Source organism: Papio anubis, chromosome 20, assembly GCF_008728515.1.
Source record: "Papio anubis isolate 15944 chromosome 20, Panubis1.0, whole genome shotgun sequence".
NCBI classification, from domain to species: domain Eukaryota; kingdom Metazoa; phylum Chordata; class Mammalia; order Primates; family Cercopithecidae; genus Papio; species Papio anubis.
The window spans coordinates 10,556,271-10,574,020 of record NC_044995.1 but is presented as its reverse complement, the minus strand read 5'-3'; the positions used below and the strand labels follow the sequence as shown (position 1 = coordinate 10,574,020).

Below are 17,750 nucleotides of genomic sequence, written 5' to 3'. Positions count from 1 at the left end.
ATGAAAGAGAATTGGTTTGGATTGGACAGAGTTTCAGATAATTGCCTTGTATTGATGGGCCAGAGTCTTGAAGCAAGTGTTGAGGATTAGCATGGGTCAGTAAGCCAGGAAGTTGGCTCCTAGTCTTATCTTCCAAGAGCAGCTCTTTCCTGGAGCAGGTAGTGAAGGTGTTTTTGTCCGATTTCAGTATTATTTGGTACAAAAACAGGCCTGTATGCTTCGTCCGGGATGGCTGAGTACAGGGACATTAAACTGCACATTGATTTCAGTTTTCAATTCCTATCCTGGGGATATTCTGATTAAGAGATATGAGATGGGCCCCAGAAATCTTTATTTGAAAATGGACGTGTGTGTGCACAACCCCCCTGCCCCACCCCCACCCACCTCTGCCAAAACTGGAAACATGACTCTTAACAGTGCTGCAGCTGTGGGCCTCCGGGGTATAACTGCATATACCCTTTAGGTACTTAAGAAATGTTTCTTCTATTTTACTTCCCTCATCTCTTGTGAAATAAAAAGCTTGATTTATGACTTTAATACTCGATTACTCTTAACATTCAGAGCCCATTGCATTAGGAAATTTCTTTTTTTTTTTTTTTTTTTTTTGAGACGGAGTCTTGCTCTGTTGCCCAGACTAGAGTGCATGGCACAATCTCAGCTCACTGCAACCTCTGCCTCCCGGGTTCATGCCATTCTCCTGCCTCAGCCTCCCGAGTAGCTGGGACTACAGGCGCCTGCCACCATACCCAGCTAACTTTTTGTATTTTTTAGTAGAGACAGGGTTTCACTGTGTTAGCCAGGATGATCTTGATTTCCTGACCTTGTCATCAGCCCACCTTGGCCTCCCAAAGTGCTGGGATTACAGGTGTGAGCCACTGTGCCCGGTCTTTTTTTTTTTTTTGAGACAGAGTCTCGCTCTGTCACTCAGTCTGGAGTACAATGGTGCGATCTCAGCTCACTACAACCTCCACCTCCCAGGTTCAAACCATTCTCCTGCCTCAGCCTCCCAAGTAGCTGGGATTACAGGCATGCACCGCTACGCCTGGTTAATTTTTGTGTTTTTAGTAGAGATGGGGCTTCACCACGTTGGCCATGGTGGTCTCAAACTCCGGACGTCAAGTGATCCTCCTGCCTTGGCCTCCCAAAGTAGTGGGATTACAGGCGTGAGCCACTGCACCCAGCCCCATTAGGAAAATTGTAATAATTTTGTTAGGGCTTCTTTCTGTGTCCTGTAGGTGGTGTTCCAGGTGCTGCTTGAGGCTACTTTGCTCTTATGGTGTTCTCTCTCTCCCTCATGAAGGACAAGCGAGGTTGATTCCAGGATGCACGCCTGGAACAGTATTTGTTCTACATTGGTCACGAATGAGAATCTGCATGAGCTAGACCTGAGTAACAGCAAACTTCATGCTTCCTCTGTGAAGGGTCTCTGTCTTGCACTGAAAAATCCAAGATGCAAAGTCCAGAAACTGACGTAAGTGTGAGACGCCAGCAGCTCAAGAGGATACCCTAGGAGAATCACCCAAGTTCTCTCTTTTGATGAGTACTTCTCTTTTGAGAAGTATAACTTCTCTCTTTTGATGGATCATGAGGTCAGGAGATCAAGACCATCCTGGCTGACATGGTGAAACCCTGTCTCTGCTAAAAAATACAAAAATTAGCCGGGCGTGGTGGTGGGCGTCTGTAGTCCCAGCTATCCGGGTGGCTGAGGCAGGAGAATGGCGTGAATCTGGGAGGCGGAGCTTACAGTGAGCCAAGTTCACGGCACTGCACTCCAGCCTGGGTGACAGAGCGAGACTCCATCTCAAAAAAAAAAAAAAATTCCCAGGAACTCAACTGCAGAGATCCTGCACGTTTGGGGTGGGACCTGAGCGCTTCTCACAGTCTACCACGTCATGCTGCTCTTGCTGGATCGTGGACCACACTTAGAGTAGTGTTGACATGCAGGCCATCCAACCTATGGCTACCTATTTGCCAGAAGGCAAGCTAGGTGCTCAGGAGGATACAATAAACTGTGTTTATATTTATGAAACTGCTACTTAGGTGAAGCAGGCTGAAATTTTAAAATGCCGATCTATCACGAATGATCTCACGCTAGAGGTACCTGTAGACAAAGTAATTTTTCCCTAGGGCCTCAGTCCTGCTGTTCTGAGCTGGATTTGAAGGAGTAGAAAACCTCAAGGGTATGGTGGAGTCAAAGCACTCAAGAGGAGCTGCAGACACGTGTAGTCTGAGACGGTTTCGTGTCTTAAGCAACAGTAGGTAGCGTTTGATGGGTCACTGCTGCCTTCCGTGAGTACCGGGCATCTCCTGTGTGCCAGGTTCTGTTCTCAGTTCGGAGGTTCTAGCAGTGAAGCCAACAGATGACTCCTGCTGTCAGGGATCTTACATTGTCAGGGAAGCAAACAAAATGATCAGAATAGGACCCAAGAGGGTGGCATCTCCTGAAGAAAACTGGGGGCTCAAAGGATGTGTGAGGAGGAAGGTGGGTTGCAGGTTTTCAGTAGGAGAGGCAGAAGGGCCTCACTGAAAAGGTATTTGAGTAAAGACCGACGTGACTCGGCGTAGGGGAGGAGGAGGGACTGTGTCCGTGGATACCTGGGGGAAAACATTCCAAGACAAGAAAACAAGATAGAAGGCACCATGAGGAGAATGTACTTAGTATGTTCAAATGATATCAAGAAAGTTGTCAGCACTTCTATTACCAGTTCTGGACATTTATTTCTGTCCAGTGACATGTTGCAGCCAGCTCCTACAAGCTGGTGAGAGCTACTTGTGTGTGTACCTGTCTTTGTAACTCTGTTTAGTGACAGCAAGTGGGCAGTTCGAAATTGGCCATGACCGGCTTGGAGAATTTACACCACAGAAATTGGCAAAGCTATAAATTAGGACTTTTTTTTTTTTTTCCCCCGTGGAGATCCAGGGGTAACATTTATCAGCATACCACTGCATTTGACGTGTATGTCCTTCCTCTTGGAGGCAACACCAGGGTTTTCTAGGCTTGTCCTGGGATGAATTATGGAGGAAGATGAGCTGCAGAAAAGGGAAAAAGTATGTGAATTAAAAACAGAACCTTTTAAAATAAAGGTGAGCAACGGGAGTGTCCTCTCCAGAGCTGGAGGACAGCTATGGACGGAAGCATATTGGTCCCCTGCTAATATGATCCAAGGAGGAATGAATGACAGGGTCTCAGATCTGGCTTGAAAATAGGAAGAAATTAGCAAATGGAGGTGGACCTTGCATAACAAGGGGGGAAAACTATAGAGAAATGCATAGCGTTGAATCTGAGGTGGGATTTGTCTGAATAAATCTGGCATCTAGGCCAAGGAATTCTACCTTGGTTTTCGCCCACCATTAGGTCTTATTTTTCCAGGTCTAAAGCCTAGATGCGTGCATCGATTCAACCAGTTAAGAGTGAAAGGTTTGATCAGAATTTTCCTCAAACCTCAGTGGTACTGAGTGAGCTGGACCAAACTCATGAGAGACAGGAATAGGGGGCTGTGGCCTTCATTTATTTTTTAAAAATAGATTTAAGTTGGCCGGGCGCAGTGGCTCAAGCCTGTAATCCCAGCACTTTGGGAGGCCGAGACGGGCGAATCACGAGGTCAGGAGATCAAGACCATCCTGGCTAACACGGTGAAACCCCGTCTCTACTGAAAAAAAAAAGAAATACAAAAAACTAGCTGGGCGTGGTGGCGGGCGCCTGTAGTCCCAGCTACTCAGGAGGCTGAGGCAGGAGAATGGCATAAACTCGGGAGGCGGAGCTTGCAGTGAGCTGAGATCTGACCACTGCACTCCAGCCTGGGCGACATAGCCAGACTCCATCTCAAAAAAAAATACATTTAAGTTCATGGGTACAACTTTATGTTTGTTACACAGGTAAATGTGTGTCATGGGGTTTGTTGTACAGATTATTTCATCACCCAGATATTAATCCCAGTACCCATTAATTATTTTTCCCGATCCTCTGCCTTTTCCCACTCTTCACCTTCCAACAGGCCCCAGTATTCCTCTCTGTGTCCATGTGTTCTCATCATTTAGCTCCCACTTATAAGTGAGGACATGTAGTATTTGGTTTTCTGTTCCTGCGTTAGCTTCCTAAGGATGATGGCCTCCAGCTCCATCCATGTTCTCATAAAGGACATGATCCCGTTCTTTTTTATGACTGCATAGTATTCCATGGTGTATAGGTACATTTTCTTGTTTAGTCCATCATTGATGAGCATTTAGGTTGATCTTCTGTCTTTGCAATTGTGAATAGTGCTGCAATGAACATACATATGCATGTGTCTTTATAATAGAACGATTTATGTTCCTTTGGGCATATACCCAGTAATGGGATTGGGCAGTCTTCTTTTTAAATTTTTCTTTTAATATTAAAATTTTGGTCTTATTTAGTTCTCAAGATAAGGAGAAAGAAGTTCAAGAAAATGCAAGAGAGTTATTCTTGCTGGGCTTGAGTTTTTCTTTCTAGGTTGGATTGTATGTGTGTAGCGGGGGGTCACACATACAATACACCTACTCCTAGAAGAGTAGGTGGCCCCAGGACCTCTTCATGGCAGATCTCTAGGAGAGGTGGAGAGGGAGGGAGGGACTCCTCACTTCGTACGTGCAACTGAGTTTGCTGATTTTTGAGGGGAGTATGTTAGTTTTTATTTTCAAGGTCCAGTACCATGGTTCAGCCCTTGTTTTAGATGCCTTGTGTACCCTGTATAACCTTGGCAGGGCGTGTGGTAGAAGGCAGGGTGAGGAGGCAGACGGGATCCTGGAAACCAGTCTTCTCCCCCCATCCAGCTTTCCATGTCCCTTCCCTTCCTCAGGTGCAAATCGGTGACTCCTGAGTGGGTTCTGCAGGACCTCATTCTTGTCCTTCAGGGTAACAGCAAGCTGACCCATCTGAACTTCAGCTCTAACAAGCTGGGAGCGACTGTCCCCCTGATTCTTAAAGCTTTAAAACATTCAGCTTGCAACCTCAAGTATCTGTGGTAAGTCTCTGGCTCCCTAGATCTGTCAAGGGGGGTTGCAAGACCACCCCTCGCTTCCGCGATCCATTGGGAGGGCTGACAGCACTCAGCATTTTAGCAAAAGGAGACAGAGAAATGAGCAAAGGAAAATGTTCCTATGTGTGAAGCAGTGGTTCTCAAATTTTAATGTGTATCAGCCTCACATTGGGGGAGGTTATTTCTTATTTTGTTTTGTTTTTGAGACAGGGTCTCACTCTGTTGCCCACACTGGAATGTAGTGATGCAATCTCCGCTTGCTGCAACCACTGCCTCCTTGGCTCAAGCAATCCTTCTACTGCAGCCCCTGAGTGGCTGGGACCACAGGTGTGTGCCATCACACCCAGTGAATTTTTCTACTTTTTGTAGAGATGGGGTTTTGCCATGTTGTCCAGACTGGTCTTGAACTCCTGGACTCAAGCGATCTGCCTGTCTCGGCCTCTTGAGTGCTGGGATTACAGGCGTGAGTCACTGTGCCTGCCCCGACCTAGTGAGTGTTTTAAAATACAGATTCCAGGCCAGGCGCGGTGGCTCATGCCTGTAATCTCAGAACTTTGGGAGGCCCAGGTGGGCAGATCACAAGGTCAGGAGTTCGAGATCAGCCTGACCAACATGGTGAAACCCGTCTCTACTAAAAAATATAAACATTAGTAGGGCATGGTGGCATGCACCTGTAATCCCAGCTACTCAGGAGGCTGAGGCAGGAGAATCGATTGAACCTGGGAGGCAGAGGTTGCAGTGAGCCGAGATCAGGCCACTGCCCTCCAGCCTGGGCAACAGAGCAAGATTTCAACTAAAAAAAAAAAAAAAAAAAACAGATTCCAGGAACTCAACTGCAGAGATCCCGCACATTTGGGGTGGGACCTGAGAATGAGCACTTCTAACAGGCTACATGTCATGCTGCCCTTGCTGGATCGTGGACCACACTTTGAGTAGCGTTGACATGCAGGCCATCCAACCTCTGAAAGGGAGAGGAAGAGGGAGAAAGTCAGCTTTCATTCATGGAGCAGGGGGCTCTGTAAACGCAGATCACTCTTTCGGAGAGTAACGGTCTGTCTCGGGGTCTCTGTGAAAGGTTGGAGTCCTGTGGCCTGACCCACCAGACTTGTCAGCTCTTTCTCAAACTCACTGAGAACACGAGTCTCAGCTTCCTCAGCCTGGGGGACAATGATCTCTCTGACGTGAAAAGCCTGAGGGAGTCCTCCACGCTACCAACGTGTCCCCTGAAGCAGCTGTCGTAAGTCTTGCGGCCTTCTCAAAGCATCTTCCTTGCAAGTTGGGGTGGCACAGCAGGGGTGGCAGTAGGGTATGTTTTGGGGAACCTCGGGGATTCCCCTACTGTCTTTACTTGTCACATTGACATACTTATTTTCTTTCTTTCTCTTTCTTTCTCTTTCTCTCTTTTTCTTTTTCTATCTCTTTCTTTCTATCTCTCTCTCTTTCTATCTCTATCTCTATCTCTATCTCTTTCTATGTTTCTATGTATCTATGTTTCTATGTTTCTGTCTATCTTTCTATCTTTCTATCTTTGTGTCTGTCTCTATCTTTCTCTGTATCTCTCTATCTCTTTCTATCTCTATCTCTCTATCCTTTTTCTCTCTCTTTCTATCTCTCTATCCCTCTATCTCTCTCTTTCTATATCTCTATCTCTCTATATCTCTCTATTTCTATCTCTCTATATCTCTGTCTGTCTCTCTCTGTCTCTGTCTCTCTGTTTCTGTCTCTGTTTCTGTTTGTCTGTCTCTCTACCTGTCTGTCTGTCTGTCGGTCGTCTATCCTTTTTTTTCCTTTTTTTTTTTTTTGAGATGGAGTCTCACTCTATCACCCAGACTGGAGTATAGTGGCACAATCTCAGCTCACTGCAACCTCCACCTCCTGGGTTCAAGCGATTCTCCCACCTCAGCCTCCAGAATAACTGGAATTACAGGCACACACCACCATCCCTAGCTAATTTTTGTAATTTTAGTACAGATGGGGTTTTACCATGTTGGCCAGGCTGGTCTCCAACTCCTGACCTCAGGTGATCCCCCCGCCTTGGCCTCCCAAGGTGCTGGGATTCCAGGCGTGAGCCACCGCACCTGGCCTCTTCTTTCTTCCCACCACCTTAGGTCTCAGTTCCAGCCAGCTTTCCCCTCACTTTGATCATGGCTATCTCACCCGGCAGCCTTTCTTTGCATGATCTCCTTAGGCTTCTTTGATCCTCCCCAGATCTAGGGATTTTCAACTGAATTCTGTTAAATTAGTTGAAACTGGGGATGATTTGATTTTTTTCCCCCAGGGGATGTTTGGCAATGCGTGGACAACATATTTGGTTGTCCCGATGGTGCGGGAAATGCTACTAGTGGGTAACACCTGGTGGGTAAAGGCTGGTTATTACTGATGTCCTGTAATGCACAGGGTGGTCCTGTCATTCTGCAGCTAAGTGTGATCCAGCCCACACCTCAACAGGGCTGAGAAAATCCTACCTTGACTCACTGTTTTGTTTTGGTTTTTTTTTTTTTTTTTTTTTTTTTTTGAGATGGAGTCTCCCTCTGTCACCCAGACTGGAGTGCAGTGGTGCAATCTTGGCTCACCGCAACCTCCGCCTCTTGGGTTCAAGCAGTTCTCCTGCCTCAGCCTTTCTGAGTAGCTGGGACTACAGGTGCCCGCCACCATGCCCAGCCTTTTTTTTTTTTTTTTTTTTTTTAAAGCAGAGATGAGGTTCCACCATGTTGGCCAGGCTCTTCTCGAACTCTTGACCTCAGGTGATCCGCCCGCCTTGGCCTCCCAAACTGCTGGGATTACAGGCGTGAGCCACTGCACCTGGCCCTTTTTCTCCTTTAAGCTTTTGTTCTTTCTCCAATTTAATCTTCCCATAGTGTTTGGGTCTCGGGGGTTAAGGGGTTGAGAGAGAAAAGTAGAGGAACCTGGGCATCATGGCTGAGGCTCACCTTGTACCTGCAACTTCCACAGCCTGGAGAAATGTAGCCTGTCGGCGGCCAGCTGTCAGGACCTGGCCTTGTTTCTCACCAGCATCCAACACATAACTCGATTGTGCCTGGGATTTAATCAGCTCCAAGATGACGGCATCAAGCTGTTGTGTGCGGCCCTGACTCACCCCAAGTGTGCCTTAGAGAGACTGGAGTAAGTTTTCCCTGGTTCCGTTTCTAGAAATGACTCTATGGGCACAGATACCAAGAAGAATGGTTTCTTCATCTGCTATCTATTTACATTATTAAAAAGTAACATTCACTGAGTAATTACAGTGTGCCAGGAATTGCTGTAAAACAGATTCCGAGTAGCATCCTAGATCTGTTGATTCCATCTCTGGAGTTTATGCCAAGAAAATTAATTTCCACAAGGACCCCAGGAAATAATGAATTTTTTGGTCAACCCATATGTGAGCTCTTAGCAGACAGAGAACAAGACTCAAGGCTGGGGTGGTAGATATGACATTTACTTCCTGCCCATAGGTGGAAGATACAGTTTTATGAGTGACATATAAAAACAAAACAATAGATATGAAGAAAAACAAAGTAGAACAAGAATAGAATGACAGGGATGGGGTTGATTTCCCAGCAGGGTCTTCTCTCACCAACCTGTTTGAAGAGGTGATACTAAAATTAGAGACTCAGATGAAGCAAGGGGAGGCAGCAGTATGCAGAGAAGAAACAGCAGAGTGAAAGGCCTGAGGTTGGGCCGGGCACAGTGGCTTGTGCCTGTAATCCCAGCACTTTGGGAGGCTGAGGCGGGCAGATCACGAGGTCAGGAGTTCAAGACCAGCCTGACCAACATGGTGAAACCCCATCCCTACTAAAAATACACACAAAAAATTAGCCGGGTGTGTGGCATGTGCCTGTAATCCCAGCTTCTCAGGAAGCTGAGGAAGGAGAATTGCTTGAACCCAGGAGCTGGAGGTTGCAGTGAGCAGAGATGGTGCCACTGCACTCCAGCCTGGACGACAGTGAGACTCCGTCTCAAAAAAAGGCGTGAGGTTGGAATGAGCACAGTATGTTGGAAGAACAATGAGGAAGCTAGCATGGTTGGAGTAAAGTGAGTGAGGGTGATAGTGGGAGGAGATGGAGGTGCCTGGGACATCCTGGGCTGTGTAGGAATCTGTTTTGTCTGGGGTGAGATAGAAAGTCATCCTTGGATTAGAAGTGGGACATGACCGTAATCTGACCTACTTTGAAAGGTCATGCAGGCTGCTGTTGACAGGTAGACTACAGTCTGGACAAAAATACCAGTATGAGCAAGAGATGGGGCTCCTATCGACCAGGAGAGAGTGGCCCGTGGGGAGGTTATAGGATTTCAGGATAGATGGGAAGGTAGAACCAATGGGGTTTGCTGATGGATTCAAGGTGGTTGAGGAGGGAGGGTACCAAGAACACCTCCCAAAGGGTGAGGTTGGCAGCTAGGTAAAGGGTGGGACCATTCTCCAACACGGGGAAGATTGGGGGCAGAGCTGGGTCTGGGTGAAAAGAGTTTGGGTTGGGGATATAGGAGCTTGAGATGCCTATCGAATAACCACGCAGAGATGTTACATGAGCAGTTGTAGGCAGGACTGCGAGATGTTACCAGAGGATTGCCGTGCCAGGATGAGAGACCCTATACAGTGGTGGACACATAGTGAGATTCTTTAGATCTCCTTTCTCTAGCTGCATTGTGCTGCTGTGGTGCAGGTGTGGAATAGAGGGAAAGCTGGGTTCTCCAGAGACTGGACAACTTCCTGAGACTGAGTATAAAAAACAAAGGCCAAGGGCCTTTAGGTGTCACCAAGTTCATGATCCTGGAGAACCATGGACTCTGAACTGGCAAAGTAGCAAAGGGCCAGTGCCCACTGAGCACTGAGTCTGCAAGAACAGGAATATCGATAGGTGATTCATATGTATAATGTGAGTTAATCATACATGTGTGTAATTATGTGTATGAGAATATAATGTGTAGAATTGTAACACCATTATTATAACTAATTATAATTAGTATTAGAACCCTAATATAAGTATAACCCTAATAATTAGTATAATTATAATTGTGTTAATTCTACCCATTGTAACATGATCATACACACATAATTACATGTTGTAATTTTAACCAATTATAATTGTAATTATATAATTACAACTAATTATAATATAGTTATATATAACAAATTATTAAATTATAATTTATAATTGTAATTATATGTATATACATGTATAATTGTAACATATATTTCAATATATATTTTAGTGATATATGTATTATGTAATATGTGTACTATATATAATATATAGTTAATATTTAATATATTAATATATGATAGTATATAACTACATATATTTTCATAAAACTTACATGTTAACACAAACATATTATGCAATACATACATATCTAACGTATGCCATCTCTATTAGTGACATAATAATCTTCTATAACCTGCACACTGCCTGTTTGCCAAGTGCCATCCCAAGCACACGCACTGCTCATGGGCTCACTGGCAGCTCTCTCCTAGACCATCCTACTGCACTTCGGAAGGCAATGAAGGCTGAAAAGAGTGCAGGAGCTTGCCGAGGGTCTCCCAGCTGCTGACAGACAAGCCCATTTGGACCCGTGCCCAACTGGCTCCAGAACCTTGGAGCCTTGAAAGTTTTTTTCTCTATTTTTTCCTAAACCAATCACTAATGAGAAGCACAGACTTGATATGCCCACTGTAGAAATCTGGACCGAGGGAGGGTTATGATACGCAAGGTACTAGCATAGACTGGGTTGGTGTCCAGCGGAAAAGAAAGGCCACGTGGTCCAGGGAGCTGCTGCATGTGTAGACTCAGAGGCAGCCTGAGGCTCTGTCCCGGGAGCCTCCATCTGGGCTGCTTCCCTGAGCATCTGTCTCTGTGGCTCTCACCCTGCAGGCTCTGGTTTTGCCAGCTGGGAGCACCCAGTTGCAGGTACTTGTCAGATGCTCTCCTGCAGAACAGGAGCCTGGCACACCTAAATCTGAGCAAGAACCGCCTGGGAGATGAGGGAGTCAAGTTCCTGTGTGGGGCCTTGGGTCGCCCGGATTGTAACCTGCAGAGCCTGAAGTAAGTTTTCTTGGCTCCCTCTCAGTGAGTGGATGGAGGAGAGCGATGGGAATTGACGCATCCATGCCTGAGTTCCTGATGGGGCTTGAGTGAGGTGTGGACAAGCTCTTTGCCATAGAGGAGCTTCTGGTTTTGTTGGGGGTGTGGGACGGGGAAAGTGGGATGACTGTGAACGTGTGTGTGTCTGGGGGACCTCGAGACCAGCCCCCAGGTGTGATGTCTCAATGAGAGGACTGGGGATTCAGCCCGGAGTTGTATTCACCGCTACACTTCATCAGGGTGAAAGGACACAAGGCAAATCAGCAAAGAGAAAGGGACGTGGGACAGAGTCCAGAGGAAACCAGACATAAGCTCCCAAGAGACCTCTTCCCCATGTAGTTACATGTGGGATATGACAAGGTTTCTCTTCAGATAGCCTGATCAATCCTTTATTCTTTAATCCACAGTGCCCCTCCCCTTCCCTTTTCTTTTTCTGCCTTTACATGTCCAGGCTCCAGCGGCTTCTCAGTGTTAGCTCACATTCCTTTCCTTATTTGGGAAGAAAACTGGCTTTCTAGCTCATCATTGCAGAAGGCTTCTTTGCCTTCTCCCCTTTCTCCCTTACGGGCCCACATTATCTAAGAGAAAGTTCAGATGTTTAGCCAATCAGGTCTAGTTTTAGATTGTGCGGTTCGACCCCAGCCAATGGGGAAAGGGCACGGGGTCAGGATTTGCATCAGGGATAAAAACTTTCATTTTCCTTTGTTCTATGTGCTCTCGGGGCCACTGGCCAAAGAGAAGGATCCCTCTGGGCAGAAGTAAATTTGCTTTGCTGAGAACTCCTTGGTCTGAGTGCTCGTTTTCCTTAAGACTCCAAGCTTTATTTCCAACATCACACAAGACACACAATTCCTCCAGCCACCAGCTGTGGCAATCGTGCCAAGTGCAGTCTACCAGGGCAGCCCATTGGAGACCCTCTGCCCAGGGTTTTTACTGGGTGCTGGTTATGTGTGATCTAGCATGTACCAAGACATGAGGTTATGTGTGATCTAGCGTGTACCAAGACGCGAGCCACAGCACCTGGCCGGTCAATGGATTTTTTATTCTTCCAGGGGAATTTGAAACTTAAGCAAGAGTAGAGAGAAGAGCATATACTCCAATCCATGCTCAAACTTCAACAATTACTGATTTATGACCTATCTCCTTTCATTAAAGCTTCATCAACACTCAGTAATGGGATTGCTGGGTCAAATGGGATTTCTGGTTCTAGACTGAAGAATGACCACACTGTCTTCCGCAATGGTTGAACTAATTTCTCCCTCAAAGATGATTTTGAGGCCCATCCCGTGGGTGATATATCTTCCTTTGTAAACACAAAGTAGTTTCATATTTGCATCTGCATTTATAAGAATGAAATTGAGTATATTTTCAAATGCTGACAACCACTGATAAAAACTTTTTTTTTAACCAGTTGCATTTTGTTTTTTCCCTACTCACTCGTAGGGAACTCTTTCTTGTTTTTAAAAGCTTAATCTTTTTATTGTAAATTTACCATCTGTATATGTTTTGGGTGTGCAAAGTGTTACGATTATGAATACAAAGTGGAATAAAGTTAGTTAACGTGTCCATCACCTCAAATACTTTTTTGTGGTGAAAATATTTGAAATTATGTTAGCAATTTTGAAAGGTACAATGTTCTATTAAGTACATTCGCCATGACATGCAATAGATCTCAGAAAAAACAATCATATTCCTGCTGAGATTTTTGTACCCTTTGACCACCATGTGTAAACTCTAGGGAGACCTGACTGTCTTTGATTTGCATGTATCATTTATCAGGCTGGCAGTTCTGTTACACTTGGCCTTTGAGGGTTTAGCCGCTGGACATTGTTCACATAGTCAAAACTGTTTCTATTTGTATTTATTTATTGTTTTGAGACGGACTCTCACTCTGTTGCCCAGGCTGGAGTGCAGTGGCACAATCTCGGCTCAGTGCAACCTCTGCCTCCCAGATTTAAGTGATTCTCCTGCCTCAGCCTCCCGAGTAGCTGGGATTACAGGCGCTCGCCACCATGCCTGGATAATTTCTGTATTTTTAGTAGAGATGGCGTTTCACCATGTTGGGCAGGCTGGTCTCGATCTCCTGACTTTGTGATCCACCTGCCTCGGCCTCCCAAAGTGCTGGGATTACAGGCATGAGCCACTACACCGGCCAAACCTTTTTTTGCAGGGGAGAGGGGATTTAAGGATTTTGGATTGCTATGCACCTTCTCCACATAAGGGTATCAGCCTTCCAATGTTCCTCTCTCTCCTCCTGTCTCTTCCTTGTCCCTCCTCTCCTCATCCCTCCCCACCTCATCCCATATTTTCTCCAAATAGTCACTTGGATTAACTGTCTTGAACTTATTATGGTATAGTAATTTATTCTGGGAAATTCAGACCTGGTATCTTCAGCTCAACTGTTGAACTCGAGGGCTGAGAATGGTGCACTGTGATAACCAAGCCAACTCTGGGTGCTAGGGGGTAACCACCACAGAGAGGCCCTTCACACTCATGCACCTGCGGGGGGCGTGGGAGGGACAGGGCTGGACTGCTGTACCTTCTTCTTTCTATCTCAGGCAAACAGAGCACCTGCAGGTGTCTCGGCCCTCCTGACTTGCTTCCTCCTCATTTCAGGCTTGGGACAGAAGTCTGGCTTCAGGGTGTCTCCTCTCCTTGGACATGAGACTGGCAGCTGTAAATAGTCTGGCTTCGGTGTCTCCTTTCCTTGGACGTGAGATGGGCAGATGTAAACACAGCACAACTTCGGGACGCAATTAGTTTACCCCTTTTTGTACATTTCTATTTTGCAGTTTGTCAGGTTGTTCTTTCACAAGAGAGGGCTGTCGAGAGCTGGCTAATGCCCTCAGGCATAATCATAACGTGAAAATCTTGGATTTGGGACAAAATGATCTTCAGGATGATGGAGTGAAGCTACTGTGTGAGGCTCTGAAACCTTCACATCGTGCGTTGCACACACTTGGGTGAGTTGATGCTGTTCTCCTTGCAGAGTCTCCCTTCTCTACTTTTGCGGGTACGGAGATAAAATGACAGGATCACCTCAGAGGTTAGAAAGTGAGGCAAAGGAAGGTCAAGTCCTCCTCTAATAAATCTTGGCCGGGTGCTGTGGCTCACGCCTGTAATCCCAGCACTTTGGGAGGCCAAGGTGGGCAGATCACCTGAGGTCAGGAGTTCGAGAGCAGCCTGGTCAACATGGGGAAACCCCTTCTCTACTAAAAATACAAAAATAGCTGGGAGCAGCGGCTCACGCCTGTAATCCCAGCATACGATGAGGTTGAGGCGGGTGGATCACCTGAGGTCAGGCGTTCAAGACCAGCCTGGCCAACATGGGAAAACCCCGTTTCTACTAAAAAAACACAAAAATTAGCCAGGTATAGAGGTGTGGGCACCTGTAATCCCAGCTACTCAGGAGGCCGAGGCAGGAGAATCGCTTGAACCCAGGAGGTGGAGGTTGCGGGGAGCTGAGATGGCACCATTGCACTCCAGCCTGGGAGACAAGAGCGAAACTCCATCTCAAAAAATAAATAACAGACAAACAAAATCTCTCCTGCTACATGATAAGCTTGAAGTTTTTCGCGTTTAGAGAAGTGTTTCACTCGTTACCACTATCCTCGGTACATTGCAAGTATTATTCCTCCCAATGCGTCCACGGTGGGCGCCAGGTGCTGGCGGGTGGGTGCAGCCTGCTCTCTGCACTGTGAATCTCCACTTCACGGTTGTTAACCGTCATGCAACGTAGACTCAGCAGACTCAGATGAGTTGCTCTGAAACGTAGGAGTTTTTGCTAAATGTGGCTTAAATGACAGCCATTTCTCCTGTAGGGAATGGCTCCAGGGCTCGCTAATCCAAGAGCTCAGTGATGTTTTCCGAAAAGGTGTTCGTCAGGATTTGTTACTATCAAATGAACCGACTCAAACTGTAAACCACCTCCAGCGTTGTTGGGGTTTACCAGCCACCTCAAACCTCTATTCAGAGATTGTTAAATCTACTCTATAGACACCACAAATAATTGCTGGTTTAAACATAAACTAGACTTGTTCTCTCATAGGCCTGAAGGAGACATGAATAGGTTAATGGTATCTGCAGTGCCAAATTTAAGACAGTTTGGCATAAATGCATTCTGAACCAAGTTCGTCTTAAAAAGAATCAGTTAATGAAGCAACTTACTGAACTATTTCCTTAAGAGAGAGACTCATTCTGATCTTTCTCTTTCTAAAAGAAGGGCTTTATTGTTTGTTTGTTTGTTTGTTTGTTTTAAAGATGGGGTCTCTCACTCTCACCCAGGCTGGAGTGCAATGGTGCGATCTCAGCTCAGTGTAACCTCTGCCTCCTGGGCTCAAGCAATCTTTTCACCTCAGCCTCCTGAGTAGCTGGGACAACAGGTGTACGCTACCACACTCGCCTATTTTTTTCTATTATAGAGATGAGGTTTCACCATGTTGCCCAGGCTGGTCTCAAACTCCTGAGCTCAAGTGGTCTGCCTGCCTCAGTCTCCCAAAGTGTTGAAATTACTGACATGAGCCACGGTGCCTGGCCAGCGTGTCATATTTATGAACTCAGGTGGAGATTCCTGATGTGTTAAACTGATCTAATGTACTTTCTCACTTTTGTCTTTGTGTTTCTAGTAGCTAGCCAACCATATGTTCAAATTTTGTATTGTTGAATTTAGAAATAAGATGGAAAAAAGTGGAAATCAGGAATAATAGTGCTATTTCAGTTCTTTCAGAGATCTAATAAACTCATATCCTTTGTATACTAAAATGGTTTGTTTCACATTCTGCCAGGTTAAATTTTTGTTTCCCCCTCCATCAAATACAGTTTAAAATAGTATCTGCCTTTGATAGGATTGATGGATGGGTTAGATGAGTTACGTGTCAGTATTTAAAAGGTGCCCAGCATGGAATAAGTACTCCACTCGTTTTTTTCCTTTTTTTTGTGAGAGGGAGTCTCACTCTGTTGTCCAGGCTGGAGTGCAGTGGTGCAATCTTGGCTCACTGCAACTTCAGCCTCCCGGGCTCAAGCAATTCTCTGCCTCAGCCTCCCGAGCAGCTGGGATTGGATTACAGGCTCACACTACTACACCCAGCTAATTTTTGTATTTTTTTGTAGTAGAGACAGGGTTTCACCATCTTGTCCAGGCTGATGTTGAACTCCTGACCTTGTGATCCACCCACCTCGGCCTCCCAAAGTGCTGGGATTACAGGTGTGAGTCACCGCACCCAGCCCTTTTTTTTTTTTTTTTTTTTTAAAGACAGAATCTTGCTGTCACCAGGCTGAAGTGCAGTAGTGTGATCTCAGCTCACTGCAACCTCTGCCTCCTGGGTTCAAGCAATTCTCCTGCCTCAGCCTCCTGAGTAGCTGGAACTACAGATACGTGCCAACATGCCTGGCTAATTTTTGTATTTTTAATAGAGAGGGGATTTCACCATGTTGGCCAGGATGGTCTCGATCTCTTGACCTCGTGATCCACCCACCTCAGCCTCCCAAAGTGCTGGAATTACAGGCATGAGCCACCGCACGGGGGCAAGTGCTCCACTCTTAAGCAGTCTGTTTTAGTAATAGTTTTTCTGTAGATTTGATATCTCTTTACTAACTTTCCAGTCTCAGAGGATTATCTGTTATGCTTTCTTCCCGCCCGCCCCTAGGTTGGCAAAATGCAATGTGACAACTGCTTGCTGCCAGCATCTCTCCTCGGTTCTCAGCAGCAGTAAGAGCCTGGTCAATCTGAATCTTCTAGGCAACGAATTGGATCATGATGGTGTCAAGACGCTATGTAAGGCTTTGAGAAAGTCGACATGCAGGCTGCAGAAACTCGGGTAATCCCCGCTGACTTTTCCATGGGCGAGAACCTACAGGGACAAGGCTAGATTGATTAGGCTTCTAGAGCACGTGTCAGGTTTCCATTGCACTCGACTTCCTCGGGGAAGAACCTATAGGGACAAGGCTAGATTGATTAGGCTTCTAGAGCACGCGTCAGGTTTCCATTGCACTCGGCTTCCTCGGGGAAGAACCTACAGGGACAAGGCTAGATTGATTAGGCTTCTAGAGCACGCGTCAGGCAGTGCTGGCCAGTGGAACTGCCAGTAAGGGTGGGAGTGATCTCTCTCCCTGCTGTGCACCTGCCACGTAGCCACTAGCGGCATCTCATCATTGGGAACTTGAAACATGGTTAGTGTGACTGGGAACTGTAGTTTTCTTTTTTTCTTTCTCCTTTTTTGAGATGGTGTCTCACTGTGTCACCCAGGCTAGAGTGCAGTGGTGTCATCTTGACTGACTGTAGCCTCCACCTCCCGGATTTAAGCAATTTTCCTGCCTCATCCTCCCGAGTAGCTGGGGTTACACGTGCCCGACCCCATGACCAACTAATTTTTGTATTTTTGTAGAGACAAGGTTTTGCCTTGTTGGCCAGGCTGGTCTTGAACTCCTGACCTCACGTGATCCACCTGCCTTGGCCTCCCAAAATGCTGGGATTACAGGTGTGAGTCACTGTGCCCAGATTGTTTTTTTTTTTTGAGATGGAGTCACTCTGTCAGCCAGGCTGGAATACAGTGATATGATCTCAGCTCACTACAGCCTTCTCCTTCTGGTTCAAGCAATTCTCCTGCCTCAGCCTCCCCAGTAGCTGGGACTACAGGTGCATGCCATCACACTTGGCTAATTTATTGTTGTTGTT

At 46.2% G+C, this 17,750-nt stretch overlaps 1 protein-coding gene across 1 annotated transcript in view; it reads left to right on the top strand.

The window, feature by feature from the left end:
• The window catches only part of NLRP13 (NLR family pyrin domain containing 13), a 47,547-nt gene extending 30,222 nt beyond the window's left edge, over positions 1-17,325 (top strand). The window contains exons 8-14 of the mRNA XM_031659304.1: positions 1,301-1,471; positions 4,818-4,982; positions 6,073-6,234; positions 7,950-8,120; positions 10,868-11,038; positions 13,870-14,040; positions 16,723-17,325. Coding sequence (XP_031515164.1) covers positions 1,301-1,471; positions 4,818-4,982; positions 6,073-6,234; positions 7,950-8,120; positions 10,868-11,038; positions 13,870-14,040; positions 16,723-16,897 — 1,186 coding nt within the window. The 3' untranslated portion in view covers positions 16,898-17,325. The remainder of the gene's footprint in view (positions 1-1,300; positions 1,472-4,817; positions 4,983-6,072; positions 6,235-7,949; positions 8,121-10,867; positions 11,039-13,869; positions 14,041-16,722) is intronic.
• The last annotated feature ends 425 nt before the right edge of the window (positions 17,326-17,750 follow it).